Source organism: Telopea speciosissima, chromosome 1 (genome assembly GCF_018873765.1).
Source record: "Telopea speciosissima isolate NSW1024214 ecotype Mountain lineage chromosome 1, Tspe_v1, whole genome shotgun sequence".
Lineage (NCBI taxonomy): Eukaryota > Viridiplantae > Streptophyta > Magnoliopsida > Proteales > Proteaceae > Telopea > Telopea speciosissima.
The window spans coordinates 21244985-21263962 of record NC_057916.1 but is presented as its reverse complement, the minus strand read 5'-3'; the positions used below and the strand labels follow the sequence as shown (position 1 = coordinate 21263962).

Below are 18978 nucleotides of genomic sequence, written 5' to 3'. Positions count from 1 at the left end.
GTCAGTGGGTTTGGGTTGGGGTTGGGAGCTGTACCCCTTTATTGACTTTAACTTTTCCAGCTTAGCTTATAGTTTGCTACAGCAACCCTTTTCCCCTACAGTTGCATACTTCTTCCAGGTGTTTGGTTCATTACAATAACCCCTTTCTCACCAGAAAAACCAAAATGGGCCTCCTCGTCATCTAAACGAGAACCCCACTCAGCCTCCCCTCCACACATACAGAGTCGGACACACTTTAGTGGGCAATTGTTGCTGCATGCTATGTCCGTAATCCGTATGTAACCTTTCTAATTTTCCCTTTTATTAATGTTCTTTTGCGTGTAATGAGCTAATTTTCCCATTTATTAATGTTCTTTTTGTGTGTCTGTGAGAAAGAGAGAGAGAGAGGGACAGAGATTTAAGTACTCGACGAGAGCATAGGGACAAAAGGTGACCAATGGTGTCATGTGGTGGTGTCCCATGCGTGGTGCCTGCACCCAAAGGCCCTACTTTTAGAATACAAAAGCACGCAGAAATATCGTGCTGCCTCATGAAAAGGTGAAAATTCTGTTCAAGATGATGTTTGCATATGCATTCCCATTGATGAGCACACAGGCGGGAACGATGTTTGCATATACAATCCCATTGACCAGTGCACACGCGGCCTCTAGAGGCCCAAACAATGTTCTCTAACCCATGAAATTATTTCCTAATTAATGTTACGCTGCTATATACTTCTTGTTCAGAGAATTTTCTCCCTTGTTATAATCCGGGAAAAGTTTCCCAGTTATCTTTCTTACAGCCTCTCACGTGAGTTTAATTTATGGTAAAAGGTTCTCTACTGGCGGCATAGCTCCTATGCCAGAACAGGGCCATCACAGCACTCGGAAGCATTAACAAGAGCAGGAGTTTTCACAGGGCAGGGTGATCGTTTTCGCCCACCCTCATACAAGATTTTCCGCATATTGACAGCCTGGGAAGGTAGGAACCCACTCCCTTATTTGGGACTCCAAAAATAAAGGCATCCTGCATGTACAGTTCCTTATATTTTCCATATCGGGAGGAAGAACTTAGGGAAAAAATGTTCTGTGCTGGGGGCACACGCTGCACCCAGACATATGAGGGTGGGCGAAATGATCACCCGCCCCCATAAATGGCTGAAATACCGCTTCCATCTGTTTGGGCGTAACCTGTGCTACAGCTCAGAGAACATTGACCCAGGAGTATTATCAGGAAACACAATCGCTCCAACTTTTTTTGATGGACAATTGCTCCAACTTGGAATACTGAGAAAGGCAACCTCTCAACCGTAGATAACGAATTGGTGAATGATTTGATAGCTTCGAGACTCTTCTTTAAAGAATACACCGCAGCTGCACACTTCACCAGTAGTGGAGATTCATGTTGATAGTGACCCGTGAAGAGAAAATGAACAAACCAAAATGCAGTTGCAGTGTGTATCCAAATCCTCATGTGGATGAGGATGAGAATATGAGACCGAGACGAGGTAGAATGATAGATACCATCTTTTTAATTTCCATTGCCCTCCCCCACCCATTACTTCATTAGAGGCAAGAAAACATTTAAATGGCGTACATTGAGAGTAGAGTAACACTCGTCTATTAAGGATTTTTCTCTTTTCAATCCATGCCATTGATTTTATCTGCAATTGTATGTTGTTGAAAAGATTCTTGCTTTAAGAGAGAGAGAGAGGGGATTGGAATCAAAGAAGAGCGCAACAATGAAAAATAAAAAAGTGGGATCATACACTGTATAGACTGAATTGTATAAACAAGATTTAAGGAAGCAAAACCCTAAAAAAAAAAAAATGGCATCATACAAGGTGATGATAGAATGGTATAACCATAAATTAAGGGAGCATAACTGAAGAAAATTAACAATAACTCAAACTTCCATTTCCTCTAGAATACAGATCAAAGTCTACCACATCTAAACCAGTCCACACAAAGTTGAGGTTGCATGGTTTTAAATATCAGTCCTGATAACATCATCCAACTCAGCTCAGCAAAACCACTATTTACCATTCATAGCCGAATCTGCGTGGACTGCATTTCCATCATCTAAAATCTTGCCATTGATTTGTGTTCTCTGTCTCTGGACCAACAGAATTCACCAATGTCAATGTCAGCAAACAAGGGTGGTTGGGTTGGGTTGGGTTGGTAAAAAATGGGAGGGAGGAAAGACTATTTATAGATATCATACCCAATCTGCAGAATCCCCAGAGTTTCCATTCAAGAGGACATGGTGCTCTTCTTTAGTTTTGCTTGCCTTGTCTTTACCACTCAACGGAAGCAAAGGAGATAATGAAGCATTGGTCCTATCCGGGAGTTCTGTATGTATGATAAAACCAAACAACTGATTAAAAATAAACTCTGGCATTTTTTGGGGGTGGGAGGTTACAAAATCTCAGCATTCCAAAGTTGAACTATTCATTTGTACCCTAGAAATAAAATGTTTTAACTAACTATTTGTCAAAGGGATCCAAACATGTCATCAAAAAAATCTTTAAGAATGGATGTTGATTCATTTAAAGAAAGATCAATGTCTCACTATTGGGGGAAAAGCCAAGAGAAAATCAAAGCAACAGCAAGGGTCAAATATTCACCTGGCAATTTCTTATCCACGAAGAAAACCACCAGATTTACAGTATACCTGCAGGTAAATCAAATTGATCAAAGTCAAGAAAGAACAAGTAATATTCTTCGAAAATCAGGAGCTACGGATAAGGCTTTGAACCATGCAACAACAATGTCAACTGTGTAATGCTTGCGAGATGCTATGATCAAGAGGCTCTGAATTACAGTAATCAACCAAGCAAGTTGCTTGATGCTCCTGAAATCATGAATCAAAATAATACTACCAGAATTAGAGGGGGGGGAAACATACACGAAATAACTGCCACACATCAGTTTTTTATACAGCAATACAAAGTACCAGAATTATTGCGATGGGAAAGTAATAACTAAATTTAACACAAAATAACTCGGATGTACCTCCGTGTGCCATATTTCTGATACGTGCGGACGAAGACTAGAGTAAAGATCATGTGAGATGAAAAAATCAAATCACCACAACCGTAGAACACCCCCCGAGGAACTGCATAAGATCAAATGAATATCAAACATTCAGTTTTCATGAGTGCGCCAGAATCAAAACTTACCCGTAAGATAATTTTAATATGGCATGCACGGCCGTGCATGAAAACCTCTCCCTATTAATATTAATAATAAATCGAATGTGTGTGTGTGTGTGTGTGTGTGTGTGTGAGAGAGAGAGAGAGAGAGAGAGAGAGAGAGAGATTACTTACAATTAATTAAAAGCACCTCCAGTACATTATCTGGACGGGGCAGCCTGGCAAACTTTGAGCCCTACGAACAGCACCAGAAAGAACCAACTATAAGAAATTGCAGTGACTAGAGCTTACATTCAAAGAATATAAAATCAAATCATAACTCTACCAAAGCCCAGCTATGACCTGCCCAAAATAAAAAATGCAACATATCATGTATTGTAGCAAAATTTTACCTCGCGACAGTGATAGTTTGGACCAGGAAGCTGAGTAGAATAAAATGAGAAGATCCGGAGGATTTGAGAAGCCTGCATAAAAATACATATAGATAAGAATCTGTTAGTCCCGTTCCACTGATGTTGGAGATCATGAAAGCAAAACATAGCAGCATGGTGGGCATTGTTCCCAATGCATGAATAATAGGAAGAGCTGAGGAGCTTACAAAATACATAATCTGGAAGACCTAATAAGCAACCAGAAACAATAAATCATAATTATAATGCATGATATAAAGTGAACTTACAACTAGAAATGCCAAGACCCTGCACCACAGCAGAACTGTGTGGAATTTTTTACTCTGGAAAATGAAAGGATGAAAAGTCCACTGCAACCAAATATATGCGTATTAGGACAGACAAGTTTTAAAGAAAACCCAAATTCCTGCATTAGAATAATCACTACAAATAAAGCTGAATAAGTAAAGTCAATGAATACGACAGAATCTAGAAGACAACTTTCAATCTGAGATTAAATGTTTCATGCTAGTTAAAACAAACGGAATAGCATCCACAACTTGATTCTTTCTCTCATTTATAGACTTTGTCTAAAGTAAACCCTATCCGCACCCCACACCAACCATCCCCCGCCCCCCAAAAAAAAAAAAAAGTGGGGTGAGTGGAGGAACGGTGCTACAGAACAAGCTATGACTAACAGAAAGCCTGACACTTACCAGTGTTTGCCAATGGACGAACAAACACAGGCCACAATTCACAAAATGGTTCACCTATTGCTTTGTCAAGGGAAGTGAAAGGAAAATCTTTTATAAGCTGCTGGAAAATATTTTGATAGCACAAATTCTATAATGGGATAAGATACTCTCATCTAAAATACCGTTCAAGCCTCTAGGACAATCCTGAAAATAGTATGTTTTGCTTCACTCCATGTTATTAAAAAAAAGGCGTATCCAATGCACCAGGCTCCTGCCACGGTGGGGTCTGTGAAGGGTCATATTGTATGCAGCCTTACCCCTGCTTTGCGAAGAGGCTATTTCCGGACTTGAACCCACGACCACCAGTTCACAATGGAGCAACCTTACCGTTGCGCCAAGGTCCGCCCTTTACTACATGTTATTAGGATGAAAGAAAAAATTTAAGTTGCAAAATATTATATTCACTTTATTTTCATAAAGAGTGCAAGCTTGGACCAGAAAACCTGAGACTGCACCAAATTTTTTTGGGCTTGAGTTTGGCTAAGGTTGGAAAACCTCGACCCAAGGTTGGGCTGGGCTGGGTTATGGTTGGACCCAGCCTGGCTTAGCCCGATTTACATATATTGTGTACATATAAATGAAACCATCTTGAGACAAGAAACTACTATTACGGAGAACCAATTTGGTTTTATACCAAGAAGATCCACGACGGAAGCTATTTACCTAATTAAGAGACTTATGGAAAGATATAGAGATTGCAAGAAGGATCTCCATATAGTCTTTATTGACTTAGAAAAAGTGTATGAAGTACTAGAGAAGAGAAATGTTTCAAATAAATATGTGGACATAATTAAAGATATGTATGATGATTTAACCAGAGACATTCAAGATGAGGTTCCCAATTACAATTGGGTTACATCGAAGATCAACTTTAAGCCCTTATTTGTTTGCTCTTATCATGGATGATTTAACCAAAGTCATTCAAGATAAGGTTCCTTGGTGTATGCTTTTTGCTGATGATATTGTTTTGGTGGATTAGACAAAAGCAGGGATTAGTACCAAGTTAGAGTTATGGAGATTAACCTTTGAATCAAAAGGTTTTAATATAAGTAAAACGAAGACGGAGTATATGGTGTGTAACTTTGGTTAAACTAGGACAGATGATGAGGTGGTGAAAATTGGTGAGAGGAAAATTCTGCAAAGTGATTATTTAAGTATCTTGGCTCAATCATAAATAAAGAAGGTGGTATATAGGATGATGTTTCATTGAGAATTAAAATAGAATGAATGAAGTGGAGAGGTGTGTCCGGAGTATTGTTTGATTGGCGTATTACTTTAAAACTTAAAAGGGAAATTTTATATGACAGTCATAAGACTGGCTATGATGAATGGTGCGGAATGTTGGGCAGTTAAGAAGCATCATATAGATAAATGGAGATGCGGATGTTGAGATGGATGAGTGGCAAAAATAGGAAGGATAAATTAAGGAATGATCATATCAAAACTGGTTTGGGAGTAGCTCCGATACATGACAAGCTACAAGAAAGTCGTTTGAGGTGGCATGGCCATGTTCAACGGAGGCCTATGTGGATCCCCCAGTACGGAGGATTGATTTGATTCAGATTGAAGGAACTAAAAGAGCCAGGGGCAAACCTAAAATGACCTTAGGAGAAATAGTGAGGAAAGACATGCATAGCTTAGTCCTATTTTCAAGTATGACCTCAAATAGAGCTGATTGGAGGGCAAGGATCCATGTAGCCGACCCCATTTAGATAGGATAAGGCTGAGTTGTTTGTTTGTTTATACATGGACCTGGTCTACCTACGTGGATGTTAAGGCACCAAGATCCCCTAATCACATGTCAAATTTCAGACCAATCAAAGTTTGCAAAGGGGCAAAACAAGGACTCAACAAATCTGGGACTACAAGAGGTTGCAGGGACTACAATGGGGGTGCATGGACATACACAGGAGAGTATGGCATTAGAGGGTAGGGCAGATGGTTGAATTTAAGGCTGACATTTGACAAATGGATTTTTAAGACAATTCCCTAGACATCCAACATCGGATTCGCCACTTCACGCTTCCAGACATCAAAACTGGGTGTGCCTGTTAAGGAGATTTCATCATGAAAGCCAATATTGGGAAACTTTTTCCCCCATCCCACTAAATGTCCTTTGCTCCCCTTAATAATAGTTATATAGATTCAGGATTAGGGCTGAGATGTTTGGGATGGGCGTGGATTGGGCCAAATCTACATGGGCTGGGCTAGGGTTGGCATATTCCAGCCCGACCTCTTATGGACCAGGCCTAGGCTGAACAATTGATACCTCAGGTGGGCCTGGATTTCATAAACCTCACCCAGTCAGGCCAACTTGCACTCCTAGTAGAGAAAATCGTTTGCCGAATTTCTTAATCTCAAGAAAATTCTTAGATCCTGTTACAACTGAAGTGAACATGATCTGAACAACATAATGAACCCACCAGAGGTCACCCTAAAAGTGATGCTAGTCGTGGCACCTATTGGGGCAGCAACAGATTGGGATGGTTTTACTGAACGAGAAGCTCTACGATACAACCCTTGGTTCCTAAGTATACTGTACAATCATTAAAATTAGAAAAGAAGGAAAATTATTTTTTTCCCCACACTTATCACCAATTCTTAAGATTTTTTTGGTGAAACAATATAAAAAAGGTAGAATTCAGAGTAAGCAATAATTCCCTCCTCTATGGCAAACCAAACAAAATGGTGCAAACCTTCGACTCCTGAATTTAAATAAAATGGCTTACAGATAAAAAGAAAGTCAATTGTCACCATCTTTACACCAACTCTATAATATACATCACTTCCCCTGATATTATTCGTGAATTAAACACAAAGAGAAAAGCATGTAAAGTGAACTTTTAACCTATATACAATTCCTTTTACCTTCTCAGTAACACAATTCCACAAATATATCCAAACTTTCAAATAGTAGAAAATCTAATAGCTTATATAAGGGTGTATTAAATAGCTTAGGTACAAGTATGTGTATAAAAAGAAGGGGGATGGAAGAAAGGACAACTGTGAGATGACGGTATCAACCTAGAAGCAAATTCATTATTCAATCTTTCCCCACATTACCTTTCATGATATTTGTATGAGCCCTGATAAAACATAAATCTCAATCAAAAAGGATCAAAGACTTCCACATAAAAGACCTAGTACAGTTTATATATTATTTCGCTTGATTAATACATTTATTGCTGCTATAATTAAAATTTCAATCCATTTCAATGTATTTTTGTCCATCAAACCATATTTTATCCACGCTTCTCTGTTTGTTCAATTCAATAAGTTGATATGGTCAAAAGATATACCTTACCAAACGTATCAAGTAAAAGACATGCCCACAGATAAATGAATTACAGCAATGAGCTAAGTATCCTACCATATCCGCCGATACGTGTCGTATCTTTTAAGGTAGCAATACAATGCATAACTAATACGATACCTAAAAAAATTTGGTACTAGTACATGTAAGAAACATATCCTTTATATATCATTAATTGAATGCACTTGTTTCATCATACTTTGTTATCCTTTTTTATACATGATATATTTTACATATTGGTTATTTATACTGTTTTATGCTTCAAAACTGTATTACCCATATATCCTGGGCATTTCCATATGTTTCTTGACCATTTCCATACTATCTTTAGCGTATCTTGCGTCTCTTTGATATGATACTAAATGTCCTCTTAAAATCACTCTTCCGATACGATACCCAATACCAATACCGATACTTCAAACCTTGAATATATCTAGTATTTGAATCTTCTACCAATAAGAGCCTCAAATTTAAAAGCAGTAGTCCTTTCTAACAAAATAGCACACACATGCATGTGCATGCGTGTGTTAGAGAGAGAATTAAAGAGCTACCTATGCAGAGAAAGAATGAGAAGGCAAAAACATATTTAATTAAATAAGGTGGGACAAATTTAATAGTAATTACGGATATAAAATAACAAAAAACATGATAAAGTTCCTTGATTGCCACGATAGTCGCTTAATAAATATGTAACAGAAAATAGGTGAATAGCTAAATGACCTGCAAAACCCCTCCCCCCCACCAATTCGTTATTTTCTTTAGGAAGGTGGCTGATCAGCAGTCCCCAAGATATTTCCATAACTAACTATACATTTAAGGAGAGACTAAGAAATTGTAATCAGAAAACAATAAAAATCAACTTCATATGCACAAAAAAGGAAAAACCATGTATGTAAATAGAAGGGGAAGAAAATACAGGGAGAAAGTATACCACAAAGAAGTTAACAAAGACGAAGGTGAACACCGCCTCACTGATGTAAGCTTTATCTTGCCCAAGTTCCTAAAATGGCACAAGTGCAATAAAGCAAATCCATTAATGGTTAGTAAATGCACACAGAAAGATCAAAACTGAACTAGATAGATCAGAAACCAGAGTAACAAACTCAGACACACCGGAAGAAGAAAGAAACCAACATCCTGAAGTATCGGCCCTGGTCGATGAAAATAATGAACTCCCCGAGCAGCTAATCCATGGATATACTGTTAACAGAAGCAGATTAATGACACAAACCTCCATAATTATCACTTTATATATCCGAAGCCAAAAAAATAAGATTGGTTAAGGAAAAACATTAAAAAAAAAAATTTTAATTAGGTCTTAAAAGTTTCATGAATTTTTTTTCCCTTATTTTAATCCTAGTAGTTGAATCAATGTTTACATAACCCACAGAAAATCCAACTAATTTACATAACCCACAGAAACCACGTAAACAGAAATACATATAACACCAACCAAAACTAAGAAATGTTAAACAAGATTGAGTTCTGTTTTAGGGAACAATAAGTTCAATGAGTTAAAATGAAGTAAATGTACCAAAATTACATAATTTCATATTTCACACATCCACAGAGAAAGTAGAGAGCCAACTAATTAACGACTTTCTTTCAAATGTCAATAGAGACCAAGAGAACTGAAATTGCTAATACTCGGCAAGCGTTTCAGGCCTAATGCTAAATCCTAAGAAGAGCAACTCTTGTTAGCTCATAAAACTAGAAAGAAAATCAAGTTATATTTTGTTACCATTTCAAGAACTAATCATGTCCAAGAAGACTAGAACAAGTAAAAAGTTCAACGAACCAAATTGGTGATCTTTCCCCCCTGCTTTGAATGGGTAATTGTTAAAAGATGACCAACTCATCTTTCCTCACCCTCTTTTCTCAAGGGGACACTAAACGGCATCCCACTTGCATGACATATACAATATTGACCATGAGAATTACTCATTCTTTTACTTGGTTGAGGCCAATCTTTTTGGACAGAATGATGACCATAACCAAGCGTGACACTATATGCCCCTTCTTTCTAAGTCTAAGCGTCTCCTAGAACAGCCTTTTAGCAAGAATCTGCAGGCTCCAGCATCCACGAAAAACTGAAATCCTATGTAATAGCTTTCGCTCAAGAATTGAGTAAGAGAAAAGAAACAAAAACAGGTAAACGGAAAGTCTAGCATCTAAATGAAATAAGTGAATTAAAAGGAACGTAATAAACCTGGAAAATTATTCCGGCAAGAAGAAGCTTCCACTTATCGGCAAGGAGACTGAGTTCTACCTTCGTCTCCATGCAGATCCTCCGCCATAACTGCTCAAAGGAACAAGGACAAGCGGATCAATCAAAAGCCACAAAATAGTGAACACAAGCAAAATTAACCAGACACAGGAAGGCAGAGGGGAAAAAAGAGATCGAAGAAGAAAGACAAGAAAAAAGTAGCAGAAAATGAACCTTTGGGGCCTCGCGAGCAACGTGAAACGTCATTTTTGAATCTGGGAACCAGTGCCATATTACTTCACAATCTGACGGTTAAGGTCGACATGATTCATATAGAGGATTCAAAACTCAAGTTACAACATCTCCTTCTCCGTAGAATCCCGCCAATTCAACAAAAAACCAATTCTTTTGGGAATTATATCCCCAACCGCTATTCCTTTTTCTAGGAAGGAATCTCAAAAATTAAATCCCTGAGATCGTTCAGGGTCACAAACTCTGGCGAATGGCCAACCTAACCAGTTCTGACGAATTAAACCGCTAAACACAATCGGAATGAAAGTAACCGATTAAATTCGAAGCTTTCTAAAAACGACTACCTCCGATCCGGCGGCAACTGGCTTCGACAAGCAATTTCAAACCAGAAAACTACAGTAATTAATACAAGATGGGGCCCTAGGACGACCTTCAACGCCAGCAGGCTGGACAAGCTTGAAGAAGAATCACTTCACTACCTATCTTGATCTCTCGCGTTCCCTCTTCGTCGGCTTTTTTCTCTCTTTCACCTAGGCTGCTTGAACGCGGATTGAACACGGATAGGCGGCTGCTGAGAAGTATGAAAAGTTAAAATCGCCGCTACGTCACCCGTTTAAGAAAAGACGATGAAATAAAGGGTTAGGTTAATCCCAAGTTCGTTAGTAAGTCCAAGTTGGTCCACGTCTGGTGGGTTTCCGCTTTAGAGCAAATGCCTGGACAATCCAACACAGCGGAAATGGTTGCAAGGGCGAGGGAACCTGGGAATGATCAAAATCGGGAACCTCGACGGAATATAAGGAAGCACTGCCTGGAATCTGATCACCAGCGCCGGAGATGATCAAAACAGGTGGAGATTCCGGTGAGAATCCTTATTGGATCAAAGGATGGTATAAGAGATCTTCTTGAAAGGGCAGTCAGAGAAGAGAAGCAACAAGGCTTTCACCAGATAGAAGAGGAATTCCGGCGGGCTCGGGCTCTTCGGTTCACGTCGAAATCGATTTCGCGCGATTTCGAGGATCACCCAATTCCAGTTCCAGCCTCTTTCTCTCTCTCTCTGTTTAGCTTTTCCTTTCTAGTTGCAGAATGCCAGTTCTAGCCTCTTTCTCTCTCTCTCTGTTTAGCTTTTCCTTTCTAGTTGCAGAATGCAGCTACCAGAGGGGTATATAAAGTATTGTCCGAACTCCGAAGGGTAAGATGGCAAATTTCTCTTCTTTTTTTAATTATTTTACTAAAACGGGCGGTGATTTAATAAGAATGTTAGGGTGTTAGCAGGTGATATCAAAGATTATGACTCGAAATTTTTTTTATTTTTTTTCGGGTAAACGATTATGACTTAGATTGGAATGACCGCAATCGTGTCGATTTAGGATCAGAATCGACCATTACAAGGAAACTGATCTTCTATGGCGCAGCTGCCCGAGCGGTCATAGCAGCCTAGACACAATGAGATATGCAATGATCGTTTTACCGCTGGTCGGGCAAGGTGATAAATGTACGTCTCACATGGTCTATGCTGCTATGGCCGTTCAGGCAGCTGAGCCATCGAAGATCTTTGGATTCCCATTACAAACCAATTCGCACATTAATTTATTTGCAATTTTGTATCCAAGTTTTGGAATCGATTAACTTGTTGGTTTGGATAATTTTTTGTCCGGTTCTTGCAACGGTTCTAAAATCAATAAACCAGTTAAATGATTGGAACAGGAACTGCTAGACTTAGTATACATTGTTCAAAAACCTTGGATTTGACATTTGTTCATATACTTACCAAAAATAAATAAAAAGGAATTTGTTCCTATATGAGCTAGTTTTAGATAGAAGGAGATCTAAGTATCTAACAAGTTATGAAGTGTTGTTCATAGAGATTATTATTCAGCGGCCCTCCATCTTTTTATCTAATATGCTACATGGGAGAAAGAAGGCCAGCTAGTGCCGCCTCTTAGCACAGACATAGGGGCATGTGTAAATCATACCTGCTAAAAAGATAGAAATGATTAGGGATGTGGCAGTCATTTTGCGTGCCCTTGTGGCTAGGTGCAGGAACGGCATGCGCTGCGTGACCGCATGACTTTCTCTTTCCCATTCTACATATATTCTCTATCCTTACATAAGATTTTTCTCACTATATCAAAAACAAATATTTCTTCTTTACATTAATTTGGGATATTTGGTACTTATAAATTAATATTTAATCAATTGAATGTAAATCGAACCGATCAAACCAAAAAACCTGATTGAACAAATTTGAAACAAACCGATTTATAATTGGACTGGTTTCAGTTTGAGATACTATAAAACTTTTTGAAAACTAGATTGCACCAGCCTAACCGAATTAACCGATCAAAACCAAAATCATACCAAATCCGATAATAATAATAAAAAAAAGAGATACAAACTCAAAACTAAAATTTTTCTTAATTGTTTATTTATAGGTGGGAGTGTTCTATATCTGGGAGTGTGGCCTATATCGTAACCCCTGCGTTTATCTCTCTCCTTCGTCAAAAAGGAGTAAAGATGTTATTTCATAAGGGGAGAAGAGAGATAGGCATCTAGAGACGTTGACAAAGACAAAAGAGACCATTGCCTCACCTTGTAGCCCCTATTCTAGTGCTGAGCCATTAACATAGATGGGATTTTATATTTCAAAGAGGCTGGAAGGTAATTTCAAGTGTTCCTATGTTTGGACGCAAGATCTACACGATCATGTTCCTTTTCCCGTGTGTCATATATGGCAAATCGGAATCAAACCTTCCTCAATCGGGTTAGCTTCAGTTTGGTCCTGTTCAGCCCATTGAAACCAGACCAAATCTAACCCTTTGATACCCTTAGAACGTAGTTTTAAGGGAGAATGTTCTCTGTGCCGTAGTGCAGCCTGCATCCAAGCACAAGGGTAGCCTATGTAGGGGGGCAGGATGGTCATTGCATTTATCCCCATGTGCCTGAGCACAGGCTGCGCTGCGGCACAAAGAACAGAACCCCTTTTTATTGGTTGAAACTTGAAACAAAAGGTTGTTAGTAGCAATTTATTATTCTTTTGGTAGAAAGTAGCAATTTACCTAAAGCAGGCAAAAAGTCAAGGAACAGTCTGAATCTCTGAGCTTCCATCATATGCCACTTCTTCAAAATAACAAATGAATTGTCCTCTCCATAAACTACTCCTACAGAATAACTCTTTAAACGGTATACCGTAAACCACGTATCTTCAAAATTCCTTTTGAAAGAAAGGTTTTATTGCCTAGCTACTTCTGTGTTTTTTTTTTTTTTCAGTTTTATAAAAAGACTTTATTAATGCAGGAACAAAGTTTCAATATAGTCAGCATACAATAAAAGGGCAAAAAACTGGGGAGGGGAAGAAGCCCAGAGACGAGACTGCTGGGAGGATGCCTCTAGTGAAGCAAAGGAGTCAGTCACCGCGTTAACTTCCCTAAAAGTATGTCTAGCTGCTAGAGATCAGGATTTTAGTAATTGACATGGGAATCCGTATCAGTCTCGGCTGATATCCATATGATACCAATTTGGATCAAATGATTTTATCTTTAAATTTCAATTAAAATTTTATTTTATTTACATTTTTACCCTTGATATGTACCCCTAGATCAGTATTGCATTGATTAAAAATTAGTATTGATCTCCATTGATATCGATCCGAATCGATCGACCAATCTGATACCAATTCCTTGATCCATGCTAGAGATGGAACATCAAAATTAGCCTCATGCCCTTTACTAGCATCTAAGAGTTATCAAGAATCCTACTTTTAAATCGATAAAAAATCCTGCCTTCTTTGTAAAAAAAAATTCATATTTATTTATTGGGAAGTAGTTTTCTGTCCTATATATCTATCTCTCTCCTCCTTGATACAAGGGTGAGTAGAGGTGTCTTTTCATAAGGAGAGAAGAGAGATAGAGACTCATGGGAGTGCTGGCGTAAACCACACTCACGGACAAAGAACTTTCTCCCTTATTTATTTATTTATCTTAAGAAAAAATAAGATTATTTTTACCAAAAAGGAAGAAAAAAATAAGTTGTGTGCATCAATTTTGAGACATAGAAAGCGCAAAATAACCGTCTCACTCTCTCTGAAATGAAAAATCCTACCCATACCACACACTCTCTCATTGGCCTTGCACTGGTGCAGGGCCCACGCATCCTAGATGTGATTTTCTTCCCTTGACCTTGGCCCACCTTTACAGTAGATCAGGTAAATCCAGGCCCAAAGTAAAAAACCCACACGACCCACATAGATGATGGACCACGAAAACCTGAAGCCCGAGTCTTATGGGGAATCACGGAAGTTCATGGAAAAGAATCCCACTTCAAGAACTCTCTGCTTTTGTGAGACTAATTAAGAATAGGCGGTCTCGTTTATTCAAATTTTAAATGTCAATGCTTCACTCTTTCTCTCTTCCCTTGAAAAAAGGCTTATGTGGAATAAATGGTTCCTATAAAAGGACTTTCTAGAAAACAAAATGATTAAGGAAAAGATGTAAATAAATGATGGCCGTTGAAAGAGGACTTTTTCTCTTTTTTGACTTTGTAGATTATTCATAGACCGTTCAAAGGGAGACGCCTATTCCCATCTCCCCCAACGTCAAAAATCAAATAAGTTCCCCCCAGTTGCCGCGAAGACCATAGGGTTGGTGTTCAAATGACGCTACTCCAAAGTCTGACCCAGTTATAATTCAAGTGTCACTTGTACGGTCAAGGAGGTTTTGGGGATCCTGGTGACTTTTTCATTATTTTACTCAACTTTTTAATTATAACACTTCGCTTGTTCCAACGTAAAATTTTTATGTGAGACTGTTATCTAGGCTTCCAACACCAGCACCAACGTGAAAGATCAAAGTTGCAAATGTATACCAAACATAGCACAAGTGTGAACTAAGTTTCCCTTCATCATCTGATGAATGGAAAGCCATCATCCTAGGGTTTACAAACTCCTCTTAAGTTTTAATATATTTTTTAAAATACCCTCTGGTGCCTTTTCCGTGCATCTAAATCGGTCTCGATGAATGGATTTCTGTGATTGAAGCATACTAGATCCTATGTTTAATTTTACTTAAGAATTATCTATTTAAGAGGATGATTCTTTCTTGTAAAAATTTATCTCTTCCCCTTGTATTTTCTCTTTCATTAATTATTAATAAATCCCTAAATGATTTTATTCTCCTCCCACAACAACTCTCCTGTAGCCTCATTTTCACTAAAGGTTCACTCTTTCTCTCTTGTGTTTGTCTAGAGTCTGGTGGGGTCAGGCCCCTATGTTCATTGTAAATCGTTCTTTCTTATCTGGGAGAAGTTCATACTTGTCTTGCTTTCAATAGTATAGTTGCAATTTGTCTGATTGACTAAAAAAGGTATATATATATATATATATATATATATGATATCTTACCAAAAAAAAAAAAAAAAGTATATATGATATGTATATGTGTAAAGAGTGAATTAGCGGGCTTATATCATCAACCACTTAGCTTGGTTATTGAAATATTATGTGGCGGTATTATACCTAAGAGAGGTGTGGTGGCATTACAAGGGCAAGCCATCTAATAAGAAGCTGGTGAGATGTCTTAAGCCAATAAAGAGAGGTCTAATAGTGATTTGACTACATTAAGATGGATTTAAGGTGTAACTAATATCAGATTATTTTATGAGTCTAACATAATTGTTTAGAATATAAAAACATGATATTGAATTAGTTAATTAGTGTTTACTGAGGTGGGTATTTATTTAGAACTGAAGATTAGGAAGCAGATTAACAACTGTTCAACACACAAAAGAAATCTATTTTGGACTTGAGGAAAAGTAGAAAAGGAGAAAAGAAGGAAAAAATAATAGAATTTGATGGGAGCTGCAGTGAATTCATGAGATCAATTAGGAGATTTGAGGTCTTAAGGTCTTGAATCAATTGGAAACCAAAGACAAATTTGGGATTGAGGAGAGTTACAATTGGGTTCAAGAGAACTTTGGAATCAAAGTTTGAATAAGGATATTAAGGTAAGTTAAATTAGACTCTTGGTACTATGGTGTTCAAATATTTGGAACAATGTTAAGTAATTGATTTGGGTTCATTGTAACAATAAAGGGTTGTTCAACAAATTGAGGCTGAAGGTTATAATGCCAAATGTCGATCTTGATGTCTGGATACATAGAGAGTAGACAAGTGATTTAGTGTAATATTAATGCCAAATGTCGATCCTTTTTAGTGCTCCTGGTGTTTGGATACATGGAGTAAAGCACATTTGTAGTGCTCGATCACTGTATCATATTCCCTATAACTGCTGCAACTGGGACTTGAGTAGAAAAATGCTACGAGGTCGACTACCACTCTCAACTATTTTGTGCACTCTGATAGTTCATTAAATGACCACGACTTCACATAGCTAGGGAAAGAATGAAATTTATGAACTTTTGTCATTACTTCTAGTTTATTTACTACGCACTTGAATGCTTGTGTGAATATATGAAAATGTACACCTCACTAGGCGTAAGCTCACCCTTATTATGTTGATGTTTTCAAATGGAGAGACAGTTGTTGAAGCTTATACAACTCCAGAGTTTTTGAGTTGAGAGCCTGAGAGCAGTTTCAGGATTTTAGAGTCTAGGGTATATTTTGAGAGTAATGCCATTTTAGAGTGTATAATATTGATGGATGAATAAACAATGTTTAAGAGATGTATGGTATTGATGGATGAATAATCAGTGTTTAAGAGATGTATATAACTGTATGGATGACATAAACAAGATTTTTGTTGTATACCTTTGTAAATATCTGTGACCAATGTATATATATGATTTGAATTTTTATCTAATATCTAATGCTTTCGCTATGTTGTATGCGTGATTGAAATTTATTTATTACTTTTATTTGTGACCTTATGAGTCGATGCTCATGAGAGCAATATCTAAATTTCTATTTGGGTTTGGGACATTACATAAATTTTATTCTTTTTTAATGTTTGGAAGTTTAGTAAATTATGACCCTAAAAAATAAGAATTTTTTTTGTTGATAAAAATGTAAAAAGTTGGTCCAAACACCTAAATTGAATATAAAACTAAATAACAAGTAAAACCAAACCAAATTCGATTGAGTTTTGGATTTGAAAATGTATTCCCATTCTTGGTTCAATTTAGTGGGTATGGTTTGTTGGATGCAACAAAGCGCCATGAGTTGCAAACAACACTGAAACAGATGTTATCAATGATGGAGAGAAGTTGTCAGACTAAAGTCACTAAACACATAAGTTCCTTTGGAAGTTTTGACAAGTCTGCTTAAAGGCGGCCATTAAAGAGTTAAAAAATCAACAATATAAAGAAAACTACTGCAAATCTGCAACTGTGAACCCAACGTAATGGGCTTTTTGTAACCAAAAAATGGATAAAGTGTTGCAACAACCAGATTCCTGCAGCAAAAGGCGGTAAGGTAGTTACATGTTTTTTAGTAGAATTCAATTGCTTAATGATCAGCCTCTTACTTTTTGACTTTGTCATTCTTTCATACCTTTTCAGTCTCCCATCAAATTGAGAGGATGTGGACATTAGGGAGGAGATGCCGCCGGCCAATAACTTTCCATCAATGGAGATTTAAAAAGATGCGGTTTGTTACATTCTAATTTATTTTCATCTTATATCCTTTTGCTTAGCTCTATAGCAGAGGAAAGGGCAGGGGTTGCGGAGGGGCGTGGGGCGATATGGACGCTGAAAATTGTCATCCTCCCTTGACGATGATGATTACTAGATACGAACAGATATCTCTTATATTCTTTTGCGTAGCTCATTGCATTTTTCTTTATTTTATTGATATTATTGGCAAGGATGCATTTCTAATGTAGATCACTAAAGTAATTTATTTTTGTTTAGTAGAAAAGTAATTTAGTTTAGTGTACATAACAATTTTTAGCTCATAAAAATAACATATTTACTTTTCTTATATTTAATGCACTTCAAGTAAACTTGCATGTTGGTATAGAACACATCATTATGGGAGAACGTTCTAAATCAAACATCTAGTAGATCGGTTAACTGGGCGATATGGGATATTAACACCTTCCCATCCTCTTAACTGGACCATTTACCTAGACTTTCTGATCATACCTTATGGAATCATGTAGTTCTTTCCACTCACCCCAAATGACACAATCCCCGTTGGGTCCTAGACCCGGATCCTAGGTCGTATCATTTTATTCTAATTATTATGTGTCATAATCCCAAACCTTTATTTTGATATATGTATGGAATGATCCCAAACCCCTATTGTTAAAGGACCCTGAAAAGCTCTCATACCCGCCCACAAGACGAACATCAAACCCCAGCCCTGGAGGTTGTGGAGAGGGGTGTGGGGCGAGACTTGTAGAAGGGATGACTCACGCTAGAGGGAAGTCAAAGTGAGAAGTGGTGGCGGGGCAAAGGGTGGAGCAGATGCCAGAGAGAGGCTACGGGAGTGGGATGCCACCAGACGAAGCTATGAAAGGGGAGAGGAGCAAGGATAATTTAGGAATTTAGAATTAATAGGGAGAAAGAGAGGTGAAAGCTTGTTTTTATAAAGTAATTTAAAAAATGGATAATTTCTTAGATCTACTAGATAAAAACGGAAATTACAAGATAAGTAGGTTTTAAATTTATTTTACATCCACTACTTTTCATTTTGAAAAGATTTACTTAATCCCTAAAGTTAGTTAGTACTCATCCAAAATAAAAGGAAACTTTCGAAATTGCCCTAACCTCATTTATCGAAAAATAAAAAACTGTTTAAACCATATTGAAAAAAACAACCATGAAGTCCACAAAAATAAAAAAAGATTGTGATAAAGTGGGATGAGAAGATTACGGAAAGTAGTAATACCTATTACGGTATTATGGTGATGGAGAATTTTAAAATTTAAAGTGATAATACCTATTACAGTATTACCCAAAAAAGATGAAAACATATT

The 18978-nt window shown here is 37.6% G+C and overlaps 1 protein-coding gene across 1 annotated transcript; it reads right to left on the bottom strand.

Moving 5' to 3' along the window:
* Positions 1 to 1808: 1808 nt before the first annotated feature.
* Positions 1809 to 10726, bottom strand: LOC122648781 (phosphatidylinositol:ceramide inositolphosphotransferase 1-like). Its single transcript, XM_043842002.1, has 12 exons — positions 10031 to 10726; positions 9800 to 9889; positions 8704 to 8790; positions 8522 to 8590; positions 3813 to 3893; positions 3526 to 3597; positions 3308 to 3368; positions 2994 to 3096; positions 2737 to 2832; positions 2606 to 2652; positions 2203 to 2330; positions 1809 to 2094 (listed from the first exon to the last, which is right to left on the bottom strand). Exons 1-12 carry the CDS (start codon positions 10061 to 10063, stop codon positions 2014 to 2016), a joined length of 948 nt encoding a protein of 315 aa, XP_043697937.1. The 5' UTR covers positions 10064 to 10726; the 3' UTR covers positions 1809 to 2013.
* Between the last annotated feature and the right edge of the window lie 8252 nt (positions 10727 to 18978).

What these genes read in the sequence shown, in the direction of transcription:
- LOC122648781 (XM_043842002.1), bottom strand. Translation starts at nt 10,063, where the DNA reads ATGACGTTTCACGTTGCTCGCGAGGCCCCAAAG. An exon ending in TCTTTGTTAACTTCTTTGTG is followed by an intron (nt 3,894 to 8,521) that starts GTATACTTTCTC and finishes ATTTGGTTGCAG; the next exon opens with TGGACTTTTCATCCTTTCAT. An exon ending in CTGGGGATTCTGCAGATTGG is followed by an intron (nt 2,095 to 2,202) that starts GTATGATATCTA and finishes CTGTTGGTCCAG; the next exon opens with AGACAGAGAACACAAATCAA.